Source organism: Dysidea avara, chromosome 7, assembly GCF_963678975.1.
Source record: "Dysidea avara chromosome 7, odDysAvar1.4, whole genome shotgun sequence".
NCBI classification, from domain to species: domain Eukaryota; kingdom Metazoa; phylum Porifera; class Demospongiae; order Dictyoceratida; family Dysideidae; genus Dysidea; species Dysidea avara.
Genome location: NC_089278.1, coordinates 3997511 through 4017132, shown reverse-complemented (window position 1 = coordinate 4017132; position 19622 = coordinate 3997511). Strand labels below are relative to the sequence as shown.

The 19622-nt window shown below is 38.0% G+C and overlaps 6 protein-coding genes across 9 annotated transcripts; 2 read left to right on the top strand and 4 right to left on the bottom strand.

Annotated features, from left to right (window-relative positions):
- Positions 1 to 1170: 1170 nt before the first annotated feature.
- On the bottom strand, positions 1171 to 4405 carry LOC136259992 (putative leucine-rich repeat-containing protein DDB_G0290503). Of its 2 annotated transcripts, XM_066053586.1 has the most exons (15): positions 3230 to 4405; positions 3133 to 3182; positions 2979 to 3078; positions 2845 to 2933; positions 2693 to 2795; positions 2493 to 2627; positions 2285 to 2393; positions 2181 to 2242; positions 2039 to 2128; positions 1925 to 1990; positions 1785 to 1873; positions 1678 to 1736; positions 1529 to 1620; positions 1433 to 1475; positions 1171 to 1375 (listed from the first exon to the last, which is right to left on the bottom strand). In XM_066053586.1, the coding sequence occupies exons 1-15, from the start codon at positions 3434 to 3436 to the stop codon at positions 1293 to 1295; spliced, it is 1377 nt and encodes a 458-aa protein (XP_065909658.1). In that variant the 5' UTR covers positions 3437 to 4405; the 3' UTR covers positions 1171 to 1292. The 2 variants fall into 2 exon arrangements, with proteins under 2 accessions (XP_065909658.1, XP_065909657.1); XM_066053585.1 differs by having other exon boundaries at positions 2181 to 2393; positions 3230 to 4390.
- LOC136259999 (cilia- and flagella-associated protein 161-like) lies at positions 3458 to 4916 on the top strand. Its single transcript, XM_066053593.1, has 6 exons — positions 3458 to 3592; positions 3678 to 3967; positions 4022 to 4210; positions 4260 to 4317; positions 4568 to 4641; positions 4694 to 4916. The coding sequence occupies exons 1-6, from the start codon at positions 3524 to 3526 to the stop codon at positions 4818 to 4820; spliced, it is 807 nt and encodes a 268-aa protein (XP_065909665.1). The 5' UTR covers positions 3458 to 3523; the 3' UTR covers positions 4821 to 4916.
- LOC136259988 (sodium/potassium/calcium exchanger 2-like) lies at positions 4815 to 7714 on the bottom strand. The gene is made up of 5 exons (XM_066053580.1): positions 6753 to 7714; positions 5641 to 6594; positions 5437 to 5556; positions 5246 to 5382; positions 4815 to 5193 (listed from the first exon to the last, which is right to left on the bottom strand). The coding sequence occupies exons 1-5, from the start codon at positions 7686 to 7688 to the stop codon at positions 4944 to 4946; spliced, it is 2397 nt and encodes a 798-aa protein (XP_065909652.1). The 5' UTR covers positions 7689 to 7714; the 3' UTR covers positions 4815 to 4943.
- Positions 7715 to 7767: 53 nt separating this feature from the next.
- LOC136259991 (uncharacterized) lies at positions 7768 to 11210 on the top strand. 2 transcript variants are annotated; one of them, XM_066053583.1, is made up of 11 exons: positions 7768 to 7925; positions 7977 to 8115; positions 8162 to 8275; positions 8324 to 8378; positions 8439 to 8559; positions 9231 to 9275; positions 9345 to 9433; positions 9481 to 9672; positions 9723 to 9815; positions 9868 to 9943; positions 10690 to 11210. In XM_066053583.1, the coding sequence occupies exons 1-11, from the start codon at positions 7860 to 7862 to the stop codon at positions 11182 to 11184; spliced, it is 1485 nt and encodes a 494-aa protein (XP_065909655.1). In that variant the 5' UTR covers positions 7768 to 7859; the 3' UTR covers positions 11185 to 11210. The 2 variants fall into 2 exon arrangements, with proteins under 2 accessions (XP_065909655.1, XP_065909656.1); XM_066053584.1 differs by lacking the exon at positions 9231 to 9275.
- LOC136259983 (uncharacterized) lies at positions 11083 to 15208 on the bottom strand. 2 transcript variants are annotated; one of them, XM_066053575.1, is made up of 3 exons: positions 15150 to 15208; positions 12511 to 15069; positions 12325 to 12459 (listed from the first exon to the last, which is right to left on the bottom strand). In XM_066053575.1, coding segments are annotated over exons 2-3 (2526 nt in total). In that variant the 5' UTR covers positions 15035 to 15069; positions 15150 to 15208; the 3' UTR covers positions 12325 to 12457. The 2 variants fall into 2 exon arrangements, with proteins under 2 accessions (XP_065909645.1, XP_065909647.1); XM_066053573.1 differs by having other exon boundaries at positions 11083 to 15069.
- A 151-nt stretch (positions 15209 to 15359) lies between these two features.
- On the bottom strand, positions 15360 to 19418 carry LOC136259984 (uncharacterized). Its single transcript, XM_066053576.1, has 2 exons — positions 19283 to 19418; positions 15360 to 19233 (listed from the first exon to the last, which is right to left on the bottom strand). Exons 1-2 carry the CDS (start codon positions 19285 to 19287, stop codon positions 15480 to 15482), a joined length of 3759 nt encoding a protein of 1252 aa, XP_065909648.1. The 5' UTR covers positions 19288 to 19418; the 3' UTR covers positions 15360 to 15479.
- Between the last annotated feature and the right edge of the window lie 204 nt (positions 19419 to 19622).

The following is a 19622-nucleotide window of genomic DNA, read 5'->3' as shown; positions in this document are numbered from 1 at the left end:
GCTCAGTAGAGTATTACATTTATATATAGCATTCACGTACTTCCAGTGTTGAACTGGGGATTGGCCTCAGACCTTAGAAAGCTCATGTTTCACATTTTGTGCTTTGTGTGCAGTCACTTCTACCAGTGTCCCCCCAGCAAAATCCTAGATCCACCCCTGCTAAAGCAATAGAAGTATAATATTGCATCTTAGCTGACTGAAATTTTCAACACTGGAAGCACTAATGCATACACTGTTACCAAGAGTTCCTACTGAGCTGAGACAGAATTAGTTGTATAAGGTTTAGGCTATACTTTTCAAACAGAATTCTTCCAAGATCAAATTTGGTGGCAATTTTGTTGAAAATGTTTATTGAAGGTTATAATTATACTATACTCTTGACTGTTTTATTAGAGTATATGACAGTTCAAGAGTATCTTGATCTGTAAATATAAAGGGTCTCTAACCCACCTATAGTTCCCATGTTCCTCTTGTACTATATATGTCTATATGTCATGGAAAACAATTTACCAGGAACTGATTGTATTATCAAGAGTCATAATAATAATAATATTGTGAACATCAGATATTATAGAAATGTTGGAATCTATTATGTCTAAAGTGCCTAGTTATATGGAATGAGCTATACCAGTATGAAAATTTTCTGTGAATGTAGCAGAGACATGCACAATGTAACTGCCAGCGTATCTCCTCACTTTGCAGACAAGAGAAAGGTTACAGGCTATAAATGAAGGCACAATTGGCACCTTTGACTTGTGGACATGAGACTTCTAGCAAACTTGTAACTTTGACATGGCAAAGAGACTGATTAGAAATGCAGCTGCAGAGAGAGAAACATTACTAAGATGCCTCACTGTCAGAGATGTCAGTCAGTTTAGCTATGCATGCCTCATCCAGAAGGAGGAAATGAAAACCTACCTGGTGGGTGAAGATAGTGGTGTTCATTCAACAAAGAATCAGCCAGACTAAAAAGCCCACCTGTAAAGGTAGGACTTTAGCACTTCTTACCACCACCTGGTGAGGATGCAGGCAAGACCAGTACACCAAATATGATGACAACTGCTCAGTAAATGGAACTTGTATGTATGCATGGAAGTACCATACATGCAAAGTGTCAGTAGAAATGGATGGATAGATTTACCCCATATATTCCATGCAGTACAAACCTGCTTGATGTAGTCAACACAATTAAGAAAGAAACAATGTGTATTCTATTAGAGTATTTCATAGTCAGGTTGCTTCAAAAATAAATATATATACATTTTTGAAAGACTGCTTTCTGTATACATTGATTATTTTCTTCCTGAGTGTTGTTGCTCCAGTGTGATCAATGCATCAAAGAAACTTTTACCAAATTGTGTTAATACTTCCACACCTAACAACACAACCAAATTTACTATTGACACATTAATGTACCACTTATGGCTAATACCTTGGCTTTTATGACCATCTAACTGACTTACAACTTCTCTCAGCTGATGGCAGTAAAGACTGAAATTTAGTAAGATGGTGAACCATTACTCTTCACCTTGTCATGATGTTCATGAAATACAGATAGTAAATGCCGTAGTGCCTCATCAGTAGCAAATTGGCTTAACTCATCATAAGCCACTAAGATGGCTATGTAATAGAAAATGTAAACACCACTAAATTAAAGCAGTATTATTGTTTACTTACCATTAAGTGGTTTGGAAATACATTGACGCACTTCTTCAGCAAACTTGTCATATGCAGTACTACAAGGGATACATTTACAGTTTAGTAAAGAATAGGCATTCACTCACATTACTGACTGATAGAATGAGCTGATATGGTCAATTTGTAGCTTATAAACAGATTCATAAAAAGATAGCTCTTTAGTGAGAGAATTACACTGCAACAGTATTTGTTGTAGTTGACACTCCAACCAACTAGCATTGCTTACTTTAGACTGTAACATATTATTAGCATAAGTGAATGCCTTAACAGCACCATGTATCACATCTCTTCCCTGTAGTAAAAACTATTTATAATTATCTATTTACCAACGGCTGTTCACCTCCTTCTTGTCCCTAACAAATGGTGGAAGGCTTGTGATAATGGAGTCAACGGTAAACCCAAATTCATCTTGTGAACTCTTTAAACTAGGCTAAAGTTGAGCAGAAAAAACAAATCTTTCTTCTTGTTTATTCAGTGCTTACCCATGGAGCAGATGGCATCAGCAGTGAGAGCTGTAATAAGTCACAACAACATTGCTGGAGGTCTGATTTAGCTAGATAAAGTCTTTCCATCATGTGTGTCTTACTCTCATCAGCTACCACATCTACGCCATGACAGTGTAGTAACACATTAATTGATGATTGTAGTCCCACTAAGTTCTGATAGAGATGTGCTAGTTTTGATTCCAGCCGAGCCTACAGAAACAAATGTTTCATAAGTGTATGTTCTAATAGAGTGTTTCGTGAAACTGGACCACAATAGGAAGATTATTTTCTAGTGCTACACTTACTTACCACTTGTCGTAGATTGATTAGGTCCATCTTCCCACAGCAAATATCTAACAGTGTGTGCTGGCCACCATCTTCAACACGAGGGTTTACAAAAGAGTTCAAAAACATTAATGGCTGGGCTAACTTATCCACTGATAACTATCAATCCCATGAAAACAAGTAAAGAGAGAAACTAAAAAAAAAAAAAAAAAAATCTGTATCACCTGTGTGGGTCTGTTGAGTGTTTTCTTCAAATCATTTAGCAGGTCTAGCTGATGTGTAATGTCTTCTTTTGTCATGTTCAATTTGAGGGTTGATGCTTTTCTCCTACAAAAAGTGAAGTTTGATCACTGGAAATGACAACACTAAAGCTTACTGCAACTCCTCAATTAAGTTGTCTAATTTATTATTAGCCTCTAACAAGCTTGTAGAACGACTCTCAAGGGAATGTGTAAACAGTAAAAGCTGAAATGTAAGCATTTATCTGTTATCCGCATATATCTCACATACTTGTCTTTCCAATTGTATGATTTGAGATTTAAGCATGAGGACTCTTCTCTCGTTAAAACATTCTGATGGCTGCTCTAGTACAAGCTGATCATAAATTGCTCTGAAATTCCATCAAAATACTCTAATAGAACGTACAGCAGACTGGGTCACGTACCGGACTTCTGTCAGCTCTTTCTTTAAAGAAGCGTTCTCCTTTCTTAGTTCCTAGTACAATACGCATTCAGTTGAGTATCTAGCTAGTTCAACATTACCTGTACTTCTCTCTCCAATTTGTGGACAGTTGCAGACTTTGAGCTATCTTTAGCGGAGCTCCTGTCAACTTCTTCGAGTTCTATTAAACTAGCGGGCTTAGGTAGTGGCTTGGTTCTTGTAGCTGCTGTAGAACTAACAATCCTTTTCTTAACTAGCCTTTGTCCTGTGCTTTCTGCTGCAGCCTTCTTCAATGATGATTCTGACATTTTCGCGCACACAAATTAGTTGCTAAGGCAACCTAAAATAACAACACAACGAGTAACACGAACGAAGTTAACGATTATAACTAGCAGATGAGCGTTCGTACATACAATCCTTCTGTTCGGGTGGGAAATTGGAATGAAGACATTGCCCTTGAAGAGGTATAGAACGTATTAAAATCACTATTTGGTCTAAAAGAATAGAATCTGGTGTGTATTAATTAGAGTAACACTGCAAATCTTTTAGGACATTGTAAAGGATTTCCTTGCAAAGAAAGATAATGGAGAACTGATGGTTCAGAAGACACACAACCTGCTTCAGACCATATTAAAGCCTTTGCCACTGCCTGATTCTCCAGATGGCAACCTACGATTTGGTGATAAAGTGTGCATCCATCATGTACCCACCAAATCACTTGTGTCAGCATACATGTCCACCTTTGCTGCTCATGAAGCAACATGCCTTCAACCATCATCACCAGTAGCTTCTTCACAGTCACTAGTACCTTGTACTAGAAATATATTTGTTGTTAACAGGTCCGTAGTGTTTCAGACAGCTTTTAAGACTTTAATTAATGTCTTCCTGTGTAGTTATGATAAACAAGTTAATGTTGGTGATGTGGTCAGATATGGGGAGAAGGTAACATTATCCACTTTAGCTGATGGTGTAGGTGGTGGACTCTACTTGCACAGTGCCACAGCAACATTCATGAAGTGTGCCAAACATTCTCGACAACAGGAAGTCTTACTAATGGACACCATAACCTACGATGTGGCATGGTAAACCTGTGAATGTGTTTCATATGAAATAGTAACTGTTTCCCAACAGGAGGTTTCTCTGTTTTGACCCTAATGAAAGATTGGAAACAGAAGGAGAGCCAGTTCCTGTGAGTTATATTACATAGTCTCGCATAGCCAGACTGTGTTTTCCCTTTGTTATTGGGTAGGGAGAATTTCTCTTACCAAATCACAAAGAGAAAAGCAATCTGGTCATGCAAGATTGCTACAAACTACATGGCAATTAGCTAACATGATTTATATAATGTGTCATTCTCACGAAAATAACTGTTCACCTTGTTGACATATCCTGTTTCATCAGTGATTTTTGTGTGTGGTTATTCCTTCATTGTTTGTTAGGTGAACAAGAAATTATTTGTTAACCACTGTAAGACTAACCAGCACTTAGCAGCTCTAGAAGAATTTGGCCACAAGTTAGTGATCTACTATTTGTGTATTATTACTCAACATTTTGTGCCAAAACAGGACACCATTTGGTCGTGAATATGAAGTCACTGCAACTACCAAACTTAACTCACACAAAGCTGAAGAACCTGCCAACCACTTTGCAGTGGTTATGGGAAACCCAGCAGAAGTCGCTGATTCATTTTAACAAGAACTGAGAATTTTTTTACAACATACAAACTGCAATAATTGTATAACTAAATAAATGACTGACTGCCATACATCATATGTACAATAAATTAAAGTGATTTGGTGGGTCTTAAAAGTGATTTTAATTGCCAGCTGGACAGTCGATTTTATCCAACTCCAGTAAGAGACTTAGGGTTAGAAATACACAATAACAAATTAGAAATTCAACTCCAAGTATTTTATTAAGCTGCCACCTCAATACAGCGATAGATACGATGGTTACGCACAACATCAACACCAGTAAGACGATGGAACAGAACAGACCACTGCTGGCAACGTCCACAGCTTCCCCACCGTTTATGGCACTGTAGAGAAGCCAGGGAATAGGCAAGCTGTAAGAGCAAAACAACATAAGGAAGTTGTTATGGCTGTGTGTAGGCTTACCCGACAGTCACGTCAAACATATTACTGCCAATAGAGCTTGACAGAGCCATATCACCAAGGCCTTTTCTAGCTACAATAACACTACTGATTAGATCAGGGATGCTTGTGCCAGCAGCTAGAAATGTTAACCCCATAATCTAAAAAAACATGGCTGGTAACAACAGTTTAGTGAGATAGATGCTCAAACTTACAGCTGGTGATATGGAAAATGTGTCACCAATTTCAGTAGACCACCACACCATCAAGTAGGAGAACACCATGATCCAACCAATACTGCCAATAAATGTCCAAGGAAAGAAAAGTTTCCAAAACTACAAAAGAAAAAGACGTTATTGTGGATACATAAATGATCTCCTAAATATCACCCACGCTATTGATACATTTTGCCTACTCACTGGTTTGTTGACATCAGGTAAAGTGAAGTAGAGGAGTACGATCAGTGGAAACAATAAGAAGTAGGCAATACGTCTCTTACAGCCTTTAGGCCAAATGATGTTCACAAATCTTGTCTCACCACTAAACCCAATATCTTCATCATCATCGTCGTCCTTATTATTATTACTATTATCAGCGCTGTCATCTTGGTCTTCATTGTCTGTTTTAATTGGCTGCACTGATATGATCTGTGGGCTACTATCAGACATTAGCTGTGACTTTGAATTTGTTCTAGTACTCTTCCCAGAGTGAGTACTTGTTTCACTGCGAGAGTGAGTCACGATAATTACAGTTGAATTGCTGATAATTTGTGAAGAAGATGATGGAGCTTCCCATGTTGAATTCCGACGGGAAGATGATGGATAGCAGGGTACAGATAAACGATGGTTACGATTAGCAGCGGCAACACCACTGCTACAGTCTTGACTTAGTGAAGATATCATAACTGGATTTGCACCGGATGGAGTTGAAACTTTGCGAGCTTGATGGAGACTAGAGCTAGAAAGAGAGTTCATTAGTGGATGGTGAGAACTAGTGGTGGAATTGGCAGAATTTCTCACACTGTTCACACGTTCATGTCTTGGAGGCACCAACCGTATTCCAGACTCAGGGCTGGATTCCCGTTCCTCACAATCACACACACCGACTATTGCAGAATCCGGTATGGATGTCTTTTCATAGAAAGAATTACTTCTAATACCAGAATCTGTATTAGACAACTGATCTTCATTATAATAAGGTGAGTCCATCCTATTCCTATTGTAGGATGGACTGAGTAAGTCTCTAGAATGATTCTCATGTACATCTCCATTGATGTCCACAGAGAAATTGGATGACATTTTTCTGTAAGGTCTAGGTGTGTGCTGGGGAGCCAGGGGATGGTTGTCAAAATTGGTGTGGCCATTCATCAACAACTAACAAAAAGAATGTACACACATTGATTAATATGCAGGTGGTCAAGTGCTCACAATACCACAATTATCACTATGGTTAACCAAATTATGCAAATTAAATGATAGAAATTCACACCTGCCAATACAATAGTTTGATTAAGTAATTGTAAACACCTTACCATATTTTCCTTGTCTGCTACAATGGAGGAAGGTTTACTTTCTATGAAATATTGTTCCAGCTCTATTAATTCACTTCGAGCTCCTTGATCAGTACTGTCATTGTCAACAACCATTGACTGGTTAGTAATTTGTTGTACTGCAGCTTTGATCCTGCAGCAAGGTAACTTCACGTAGCTCAACTTATCTTTAACAAAGAATTCTATCTTGGAATTGAACCCCATAAAAAAGGCATAAATGATGTAGAGTACAAATAGAACAAGTGATTCATACCACTCTATTTTACCATCACGGTAAAAGACAATCAAAATTGAAAGTGCTATGGAATAGAAGACAGCATCACGGAACAATGGCCACCAAGTCAATGCAAGAACTCCTTTTGCCAGCAGGGAGCACATTGATATGACAAATAAGATATTGAAAACTGCTGACCCAACAATTGTACCAAACCCTACAGCATCCTTGGCAAAGAACACACCAGCCACAGATGTGAAAAATTCTGGAGCACTCCCACCAGCAGCCATGAATGTGGCCCCTGCAACATCGTTCGACAGTTTGAGTCGTTGAGCAACAATTTCTAGTGCCGGTATAAAGAACTCATCACAAACTATTGCCAGTGCTACAAACATGTACAGGACACCCACTATGTGTAGAACAACAGCACCACGTCTCTTCTGCTCCAGTGAAAATATATCATTAGGGAATTCTCTGTCTTTACTTGTTGTTCCATTTGTACGGTTTTCCAAATCTGTATTATTGACAATATTCAGTAGCCGTCTGCTCCTGTAACTTATTTCAACTCTGTAATTCTTAGGTTCTATATTAGGATCTTTTGCTGCTGAGAAATATGTGCTGGCTAGCGTCAGTGAGACGATCACAAGGAGAAAAATCGCTCGTAGGGGACAGCTGAGCAGCCTTCTTCTTAGCGTAAAAGCCATCGATCTAATTCACATCTTAATACCTGTTCATTAGGGTACGGTGTTAAAAAAAAAACCTAGAATACGGAAGTCAGAAATAAACAAACGCTAAGGTGAACTAACGAATGCGGAATTTTATGTGATTCCGTATACTGTGTGACGAGGGTGTGGTATAGGTAAAACTTCACCAGAATGGGAAAGCTAAATGTCGCTCTGTTGCGCTATTTGTCACGAGAAGACTTCCGCGTATTGACCGCTGTGAGTTGAACTGATTGGTAAAGTCACGTGTGTTTCAAGATCACGTGATAGGTGGAGGTTGGTATGAAAAACCATGACATAGTTCCAGCTAGCTTGGTGGCGTCAATAGCCGGTCTAAAGCATGGTGGATCACACAAGATACTCAGAAACTTAGTAAAGCACAACCTCTTATGTTATGAACATCACAAGGGTGTGTATGGATCACGAAATATGCTGATGTAATATTATATCTACAGCTGAAGGCTACAGGCTGACCTTCACTGGATATGATTACTTGGCATTGAAGTGTTTTGCTGATCGTGATGTGATATGTTCTGTAGGCAATCAGATTGGAGTTGGGAAAGAATCAGGTACTAGATGTCCACAGTGAGGCATGAATTTATCATCTCTTTAAACAGATTTATACATTGTTGCTGATGCCTCAGGATGCCAGTTTGCATTAAAATTACATCGGTAATACAAATGTGATATTGTTTGTTTCACTGAACTGCGTGTGTGTGTGTGCACCTCTAGGTTAGGAAGGACTTCATTTCGTCGACTGAAGCAGAAAAGAGACTACCATCAACATAGGAAACACACATCTTGGCTATACCTTTCACGACTTGCTGCTACCAAAGAATTTGCGTTTATGAAGGTACAGTGAAGCCTCAGATCCAATATTTAGAGCTCATGAATTCTACTAAGGCCATTGGTAATGTAAGCTTCTGGCTTTACAGCTTCAGGGGCAAGGCCTCATTGTTGCCCAGAATATGACCATTATTTCAACATCCCATGTAGTTGAGTATCTTGGCTGTGAGGGTTGTATATCCCTCTAAGGAACTTATACACCAGTGGGCGCTGCTCAAAAGCAGAGATTCATTTTAGAGGCCTACCAGTGGTGCCAATAATGTTATTTTTGGGTATATTTGACGTGGCAACTGAATGAAGTTGTCATGAAGTTACACCTTACTGCTCTTTGCTATGTTTGACAAGGCAAGTGGTCTTGTTAATCCCACTTTGACTTAACTCTTGCCAACAAGAGAAAATATTGGCTGGCTGGCGGGCGAGACTAACTCTAACTGGTTATTATGTTTCTGGTCCACTGCTCACATCTCTATTCTAAACTGCAGTTTAGAAGTACATGACAAGTAGCCAGCATTCCAAAATTTCATAAAGTATTCTGGGTGTTGTGAGTTGTCCTGTATTAGTAAATAACTGTAAGAAATATGTAATATACTCCAATAGAACAGTCAAACAACTTACTCTAATTGAGCAGTCATCTCATTGTTGCAATGTTGTATTTCCACCTAAACCTGAACTTCATAGAACCAGAGACATAATTGCCAATTGGAGTGGTCGAAAGGTTACTATGTAAGTGAAGGTTTGCTGTATCAATATACTAGTTGCTGAAAACTAATCAAGTTTTTTTTTTTACTCAAGGTTCTAAGAGATAGAGGCTTTCCTGTTCCTAAGCCGGTGGACTTCAATCGTCACTGTGTTATCATGGAGCTCATTGATGGTTATCCACTGTGAGTGACATGGTCGGTCACTCACAATATTATCACATTTGTGTTAGGTGTCAGGTTAAAAGTGTTGCAGATCCTTCACTACTCTACTCTAGTCTGATGGAGTTAGTAGTACATTTGGCTAACCATGGCCTGATACATTGTGACTTCAATGAGTTTAATATTATCCTGAATGAGAAGGATCAGGTGACTCTAATAGACTTCCCTCAGATGGTCTCAACGTCACACTATAATGCTAAATCGTGAGCTGTCAGAGTAGTGGCTTGTAGTTATGTTCTGATTCGTAATTTAGGTACTTTGATCATGATGTACAATGTGTTAGAGACTTTTTCAAGAGACGGTTTGACTTTATTGGAGCATCATGTCCAACATTTGATGAAATAAAGTATCTCATTAGTATCCCATCATATGTATGTGTTGATATGTGCATTATTTAGGAAGATAGCATCATTGGACATTGAAGTGTTCGCCAGTGGGTTCACCAAAGACATGGAGCAAGATCTACAGAAGGAGGTCAGTACAAACACCGTAATTCACTTTATTTTCATGCAAAAAAATTTCATGATTAAAATTTTGGTTTTACAGTGAACAAAATTTAGTTTTATGCAAGTAATTTTATGTTACTGCTCTATTAAAGTATCCAGTACTGGCAGCTACATGTTTTCACTGATTGCATTGATTTTTGGTAGACTTGCTAAACATCAATTATTGATTTCATGTGGATCACATGAGCACACTATTTTTAGTGAGAGATAAATGCATTGACTGTGTACATAAACACAGCAAAACAATTTAGGGGATTGGGGAACCCCACCACTTTTGCTTCATAGTAGTTCTGAAACAATGGCAAATTTTACTATATGTGATAGTTGTGAACAAAATGACCGATTATTCATTAAGTGGGAAGTAAGTTTTTTTTTGGGCAGTAAGGTAAAGTATGTGACCTATTTCTATCTCTACAATGAAGTTTTTATGTCACTTTGTTCACAACCTCCTAAAGGTTGGCTTCATCCATCTGATCGCAGCTTACTACTGTGCTAACAAATATTCAAATAGTGTGTTAATGATGTCATAGTTGAATATCTGAATAATCACTTCAGCACTAGCGCTACTTCATAGGGTGCATTGCCCTTGCACCTGTCAAGATTGGGATACTTGAATAGTCATGTACTGAGTGTATAATTGTTTGCATGTGTTTCTGTACCTTTGGATTGAAAACCAGTTTAATTATGATGGCCTTATACTTGTTGTTTGTACAGTTCCACACTTGTGATGCGAGTGATAGTGACTCCGAACCAGTAGTGGATCAAGATGCTCACCTTAATCAAAATCCTAGTTTAGATCAAGATTCTGACCTAGATCAAGATCCTGCTTTAGATCAAGATTCTGACATTGATCATAGCATTGCTGGTGACAAAACTGAACTAACAAAAAATCTATTTGGTAACCCAGAACCTATTGATACCACACAGCCTACTTCAGATGTAGAAACTGATAGTGACTCTGTATCAGATGAGATGGAACAATTTGGTCCCCAAAATCATCTATACCGACCTCACAGAGATACCACTCAACCGTCAAGTATAGTAGTGAAGAAAGCTGTGGTACCTGACCTGTCAGTTGTGAGAAAGCAAGTAAAGAAAACTCTCACAAAGAAACAAAAAATGAGACACAAACCACCTCCACAAGGAGGCAGTGGAAAAGTTAGAAAAGAACGCAGCAAGAGAAAACAAGTGTCTGACAATATGTTTTAATTGTAAATAAACACACAATGTATTAATGTACAAACTAAGAACACAACACAAAAATAGGTGGATACCATCAGTTACCATCGTCTAGTTCCAATATAGGTTCTCGCAGTTGTGAGTAATTGATAGCTTCTGATGGAATATCAGGTATTGTGGTACTTGGTACTGAAGCATAGTCTGTTCTTATGGAGGTAACAAACGGTTCCGTTGGAGTAACCGACTCATTTTTATCCTCAACAAAGCTATCTATTTCAGTGTATTGGCCACGAGTACTTTTATAGCTAAACAAACCTCTCAGTTTATTCCAAGCAAGTAATGTGTATTGTTTAATTACAGGGAATCGTCGGACAACGTGTATTGCCACAAACAGAAAGTACAAGATGGCAAAAACAACTTCACAGGTGGTGACAACTACTGCTATTTTCGTGGTAGCCAGAGATTCAATGAACTGCACTATAAGCATGACCAGGAAAAAATTGTCCAAAGCGTTTATCTTGTCATCTTTGTAAGGTGAGCACAATGTCTGCACATACAGTAATGTACACAGAATAGTACCAGCAACATATAGTTGGTACTCAACAGGTACTGTAAACGCGATAATGTGGAGACACACTCGGAGAACAAGCTGCAGCCCAATCCAAAAAGAGTATTTGAGCTTGAATGGTGCCTGAAAGGCGTCTATTAATGGCTTTAACCTTTGTACTTTTTTAAAGCGATAAGCTTGTCTAGGAAACAGCAGTACAATTGCTACAGTGAACAACATTAACATTATGAACAGAGATACTCCACCCAGAACACCGTGCCATCCTTTAAAGTAGTGCACATTTGGGTCCAACCGCCAGCGAACTTGTTTACCCAAAGGAGTTGATATTATCACAAAGCTCAGTATTGAAAAACTGTAATCCAGCAATAGAGAGAAACATATGTAAAGTACAGTAGCAAATACTTTTGTTGTAGAATGTCCAAATCTTCTGTTGTAAGGACCTCGTAGTCTGGCATACAAAGTTATGAAGATAACAATTAACAGTAAATACAAAGGAAATGTAAAATCCAAACCAGCCAGAGCTAAAGGTCCAATATTACTGTGAACACAAAAGCTATATACTCCACGTATATTCAAGATAGCATAAAAGTATTCTTTTGGTCGTAGGTGTTCATAAAAAGTTGGAAAGATGGCATTTCTGAACAAAAACAAAATATTCACATAAAAGTATATGGGGTAAGAATGGCCATCAGAAACATAGATACGTAGGAACGAGGTCACAAAGAAAATCCATATTCCTGTGAAAAGAAGAAACAGTATAAATATCAATAGATGATCTATACCATCACATTTTTCACATCCGGTGTGTCCAGTTTTAGCACCATAACCTGGTTTGCACCCTCCACATAATGTACCACCACGATTGTCTCTACATTGTCCATCAAAGTCCTTGGAGCTCACAGATCTGTTACCTGAACAATAGTCATACACACATGGCAAGACAACAGTTTTATTATCTAGCACTCCAATCCAGTGGTGTTTAGGTTTAATCAAGTGTCCAGTATAGTAGTCGCACTTTACACCATTGTCTTCTAAGTATTGATCACATAGACATGCATGGTGAGTTACACTGTATGTGAAACCAAAGACACAGCTTGAGATGTACACTGGGATTCGTTTTTGTGCAGAAGAAGTTAGTGAGTAAATTACTAATGTGGTGTTTTTGTTTTCTGTACCATTTATCTGAATGTCAGTGGCGGTGAGGGATACACCCTGAATTAGCTGATATCCCGATTGTGACACTGTGGATGAAAATTTTCTTATTACTTTAAACTGACGTGAAAACAGATTGGTTGCCACTGTATCGACAGCATGCCTCCCATAATGATCAGTTGCATTTAAATACACTGTTGTTATTTGACCTGGCATTATGTTCACTTCAGTAATGTTAGCCTGTATGGTTTTACTAGTTGTTGCAATGACATAATCATGAGTCACATTAGGAGAAAATTGCAACACTTCACTAAAGTTCTGGCTTAGTGCTTCTGGTACATCTATTGTTGAATAGTTTTGTCTGGTTTGTTGTAATAGCCATGGACAGTAAAGACCAGACCCGTATATTGCTGATCCATATTCTGCAATATTGTCAATGAAGCTGATTGTGATGTTCATTTCTGTAGAATAACATGTGCCCTTTAGCACACAGTACGGGTCGAGTGAGTTGAAGTACATGAAACAGTTAGTGAAAATGTTACCTGCTGGGTTGAATTTGTATTCATAATAGATGGCCCCTCCTACAAGCGAAGCACTGTTGTTCATGAATTTTACTTGAGAATCATTAAGAAACACAAGATTGGAGTAATATTGCAGATATATACCACCGCCACTGATTGCCCTGTTGTCCTGAAAAGTGACGTTCTCTTTTAATAACAAAGTTGAGTAAACAAGATTGATTGCACTACCTACATTGTTAACAAATTTACTGTTGGAGACAACAGCATTGATTTGGGAGAAATATATCACACCAAATGACTGTGGGCTAGATAAACTGTCGTATAAGTCTTCTACTACATTGCCATGGAAGACAGAGTGTTCTATGATAACAGAATGCAAACTTAAGGAAAAGTCCAAGCCATTAGTATATATTACATGACCCAGAACTCCGTGATTATCTAAAAAGCTACACTTTGTAATAGTAGTCAACAGATTAGCCAGCTCACTAAACCTTGCATGTGTGTTTGGAATAAAAATTGCTCCCCCAATTGTTGCAAAGTTATTTTTAAACACAGAATATGAAATGTTGAGAGAATGGTTAGCATTGACTGCATGAGTTGTTGATGCCAGGTAAGGAATCATGCTAAATGCACCACCGTAGCTGGGTATTCCAGTTGTCCATTTAAGATGTCCATTGTCAGCAAAAATACAGTTATCAATCATTACCCTACAAACAAGGGCACTCTCAAATATTTCAATATTAAGACCAGATCCGACAAGGCCTGTGTTATTCTTAAACATGGACGAGGTTATTTCAGCATTGACAGAATATTCACTTTGAGTCATCATTATTCCCAAACCACCAGTCATGGAAAGGATGCCATCATTGGCATGATAATCAAGTTGGGCGCTAGATAGGGCTGCCAGAGAGCATGAGAAATTGTCAACGAAGGTTGCACCAGTGACATTCACATATGTATCAATATCATTATTGGAGTCAATGTACAGAAGTAGTAGTGCACCACTGATGGAATTGGGGTCATAAATACAGTTTACGTTGCTTTTATATGGGAAGAGACACATCTCACATTCTTCAATGCTAGATGGTCCATTGTCACTGAACATCATGTTACTTAATGTAACATATCCAACAGCATTAACACATACCATGCCAATTCCAACTGTTTTAGTGATGCTAACCATCCGAAATGTCACATCATGAGACAATGCAACAAGAACACCGATGGTTATATTATGGAAGTGGTAATCTGTATTTGGAATGATCAAGTCTATTGGGTGGTCATCATCTACCACTGATCCACAATGCTGGATGATCACGTGTTCTATTGTGAGATTGGTCATGTTATAAAATACAAGCCCCGCCCCCTGACTACAGTTAATGACAGCTGGTTTAGATGCTACCCCTTTAATACTCACATTTGTCAGGTTGGCGACAAAACTAGAGTTCTCCAAGGTATACAATGAGCTGTCGTTGAAGCACAAGATCGAGTTGTCTGTAAGATTAGACAGTTTGTGGCTTAAGTTGGTGCTGCTGTTTACACAATCATTTTTAGAAAAACCGTCACTTGCAAACACTGTTGCACAAAGTATTAATACTGATCGTGATATCAGGTGATGAAGGCTCGACTGAAGTCTCATTGTTTTATGAAATGATGTCACGTACGTCTTCCTACCTGAAAAAAGAAGCACGGATCGCTGATAATCTCTCGAGTACGTAATCTATACACAATACCAGTACACAATACAAACTAACCTTTAAGCTATAAAGCACGACCTCGACAGTAGTAATTTATGACGTCACACTACCAGTTCTGAGATGCACGTGACCATATTAAAAATGCGCATAATTTGTAGCTAAATTTCCACTGTATTTTCATGATTTGTCACAAAACCCAACGTAGCTATGGACAGTAAAAAGAATAACAATAGAACACTGCAAAAACATAAAGCTTGGCATTATAAATTCAATAGCTATTAGCAATAGCATAGATATTATGGTACTATAATATCTATGGCAATAGTATACTCTTTGCTATTAGTGAACAACAATATTTGTATGCAGTAAGCATGTAACACTATATATCTATGAGTAATCATTTTCCAGTAAAGACTCTCTTAGTTCAACATAGTTTGTGGCCTCTGGAATCTCTTGATCAAAGTTGACACTGCTGGTTAGCACATCGGGATAATCTGTCCTTATTGACCTGTAGAATTCATTAGTTCCCTTACCATCATCATTTGTGTCACCATCATTTATGTTAGAGACATATTTAACATCAGCAGTGACTTCTTCCTTATTATAGAGTCTCCTGAACACTGTTAACAGCAAATTTTTTAGCCTTGGAAAGCGATTAACAATGTGGTAAATTACAATGCTAATATAAGCTGCAAATGAAGAAAAGTAGCAAAATGTAGATACCACTAATGTGTCAGTTGATGATGCTTCTATTATGTGTACTAGCAAAAGCAAATAGAAAAGGCTGTCTAAATAATTCCTTAAATCCCAAGAATTCTTGCATTTCTTATATGGCAGGAATACTGTATGAGCATAGAGCAACACAACAATAATCAGTCCAGCACAGTAGAGCTGGTAGCGTTCAGCTACAATACTGACAATGATCACCATGACGATTCTGATGAGCAGCAGCAAGCCAATCCAAAAGTAATAACGTAGTTTAAATGGAGCTTGAAAAGCATCTAATAATGGTTTCATCCTTTGTACCCATTTAAATCGATACGCCACTCCAGGAAATAATAATATCAGAGCTATCAGCAGCAATATCAGTAAAGTCACAATTGACAGAGCTCCTAAAGCACCGTGCCAGCCTTGAAAGTAATGAACATTAGGATCAATCCTCCAGCGAACATAAGTTTCTGATGAAGTTTTTATCCTTATGGACACCAAAATTGTAAAACTAGCATTTAGCAACCAACTGTATGTGATGTACAAAAGTGTACTAAATAGCTTAGTGAAGGAAAATGTGAATCTTCTGTTCACACAACTGCACCTTCTTACTATAATTGTTGTTATTCCCATCAACAAGAAAATGTATAATGGTAGAACAAATTGTAATGCACTAGCAACTAGAAATGACATTCCTTCAAACAAACAGACGTCAACTAAAGAAGGGGAATTGCTTGCTGATACATAATGTATTAGGCTTTGAGACTCACGAAAGAAGGAGTTTCTAAATATATACAGAATATTAAAATAAAAGATCAATCCATACAGAAAACCATCCGACACATAAAGATGTAGCAAAGCTGTTGATATTACTACCCACAGTCCAAACATCATTACAAATAGGAGCCAGACAAATACATTTGGAAATCCATTACACCTCTTACTACTGTGACAGCCAGCAAAGTCAGTTGTAGCATAGTAACCTTCTCGGCATCCACCACACAACACCCCACCACGATTTTCAGAACACTGATCATCTAAATCCAATGGACTGGCAGACCTATTATCAGTGCAGTAATTATGTATACACGTCATTAATACCGATTCATCATTTACTCTCCCTATCCACTTATTCTTGGGTTTATTCAGCTGGATATCAGTGTAGTTACAAGTTACACCATGACTCTCTAATACTGGGTCGCACACACATGCATGATAAGTGTCATTGTAAATGAAGCCAAAGGGAGGACATTCATTAAACTTTACTGAAAGGGTAACTTGTGCTCTAGAAAAAGATGAATAGACTATAAAATCACCTGTAGCATTTTGTGAACCATTAAGTCGAATGGCAGTGGGAGTTGTAAACCCTTTCTGCAGTAACTGAAATCCCGAACTCCCTATGAAAGCTGAAAGATTGTCATTTACAAAAAAATCTTGTGAAAATGAAGTAGCACTAATAACACCAACAGTACTTCTACCATAAACATCAGTTGAATTCATCGGTAGTGTGGCAATCTGGCCTGGTTGCACAGATAAGTTGGAAATATTTGTATTAATTTTGCTACTACCAGAGGAGACAGTATTATCTTCCACGATGTTAGGATTAAAAATCAGCGTATCATTAAAATTTTCATCAATAAACTTAAGGATATCATAATCCATATTCAATCCTGCTTGAAACAACCAGGGACACCTAAAAACCTGTCCATATATTGCAGATCCTAAAACTGCACTGTTGTTGATGAATGAAATTGAGACATTCATGTCATCAGAGTAGCAAGTTTTTGTTAACAAGCAATAAGGATCAAATGTATCAAAGTAAACTAAGCACTGTGGACCATGATTAAAACTGAACTGAATGGCTCCACCTGAAAAGAGAGCTCGGTTATTGACAAACGTAATGTTAGAGTTATTAGATGCAACAAGTGAGGAACCAGGCTGAAAATACAAAGCACCTCCTTCAAATGCTTTGTTGGACTGAAATATCACATCACCCTTTAGTATTAGTATTGATGAAATAAGATTGATTGCTGAACCAGTGTTGTTTTTAAACACAGCATTACTGATCTTAGTATTCACCTCATCTAAATATATAGCACCGAAAGAGCCTTCAGCAGAATTATCAAAAGAAAAATTTGCTAGCACAAAATTATTAGTAAAAGAGCTTTCTTCTAATGTCATCATAACAGAATTGCCTTGAAAGAGGCTGTCAATGAAAATACAATTGCCAAATACTCCTGAGTTGTTTTCAAAATGACACCCTGATATGTAAGCACGAAAATTGGTTGGTAGAGCATTTCCAATAAAAACTGCACCACCATTTGTAGCAGTGTTGCCATTAAAATAACAGTCCTTTATATGTAGAAAGTGCTTTGTTTCGGGTCGAAGAGGCTCAGGCTCAAATGGCTGGATATTGTTAAATAAACTGATGCTGCCCCCAAATGTTGAAACATTCTGAAAATCCAAACCATTTTCAAAAATCATACCATTTTCTGAAAAAGTACTGTTTTCAATTGACACATTACTTGAAAACGCGTCGTGAAATATCTCAATGCTTACAGCAGACCCAATAATGTCTAGATCATTTTTAAACAATGAAGAAGCAATATGGGCATTCACACGATAATTATCCTGATTCTGAGATAGTACAATTTTGATACCAGCAGAAGCGGATGCATTGCGATGTGCTTGAGACAGTGAAGGGAATAACGCTGCTATATTATTTACTAGATTAGCCAAAGAACATGAAAGATTGTCAACAAAAGTACCGTGAGTAATAGTTACATTAGTATCACGTCTAGGATATCCATCATGGGTGTTTGCATACAATAGTAACAAGGAACCACTGACTGATAACGGGTTAAATAAACATTGATCAACATCATATACAAATGGAAAGAGGCACTTGTAACATTCATCCATGCTAGCAGGTCTATTACTCTGGAACATCACGTCACTAAATGTAACCATACCGAGAACATTAATACATACCATACCAATTCCTTGTGTTTTAGTCACTGTAACATTGTGAAGTGTTAAGTCAGTGGATCCTATTACAAAAACTGCAACTTTAATCCCTGATCTAAACTGGTAGGATGTGTCCGCAACCTCACTGTGAATTATATTATCGACAATGGTCAGATTATCACCAGTCAGTCCACACTCTTGGATGATAACGTCATTAAGAGTGAGTCTAGTGATGTTGATGAACACTAGCCCCACCCCTTCTACACACGTAATAATGGCGGGTCCATTTATAGTTACATTGGCTCGATTAGCGATATAGTGGAATTCAGTCACGTTGTACAATACCGAATCATTTAACGATAGCACTGAGCCTGATTGAAGATCCTTTAATTCTTCATCAAGTGTCTCAACACGCTCAGTATTGACAATATCAAGGCAAATCCAGATAACGATTATGATCAAATACCTGTGATATATGATGAACACAGACACAAAATGACCCTCTATTACTTTACCTCATTCTCGTTGGTGCTGTCGTTAAGGACCTTGTACATAACACGTGACGAATATTTCACGTGGTCCCTTTACAGTAACATGATACTACAAGTTCAGAGGAAGTTGGACACGCTACTTAAATATATTGCTCGTAATTGCATTCTTTTCTTTGGTATTTCACGTGACCCTCAATAGTCGCAATACTAAACTGGAGTTCGCTGAGGCGGTATATATTGATAAAACCGGGAGGGGAGGGGGAGCGGGAGCGGGACATTTCTTGGTAAAACCATAGATACTAGCCCGGGTTAAAAAAAAGAATAATGGGTTATGGGCTCGATATGGTCACGTGATTTATTTATT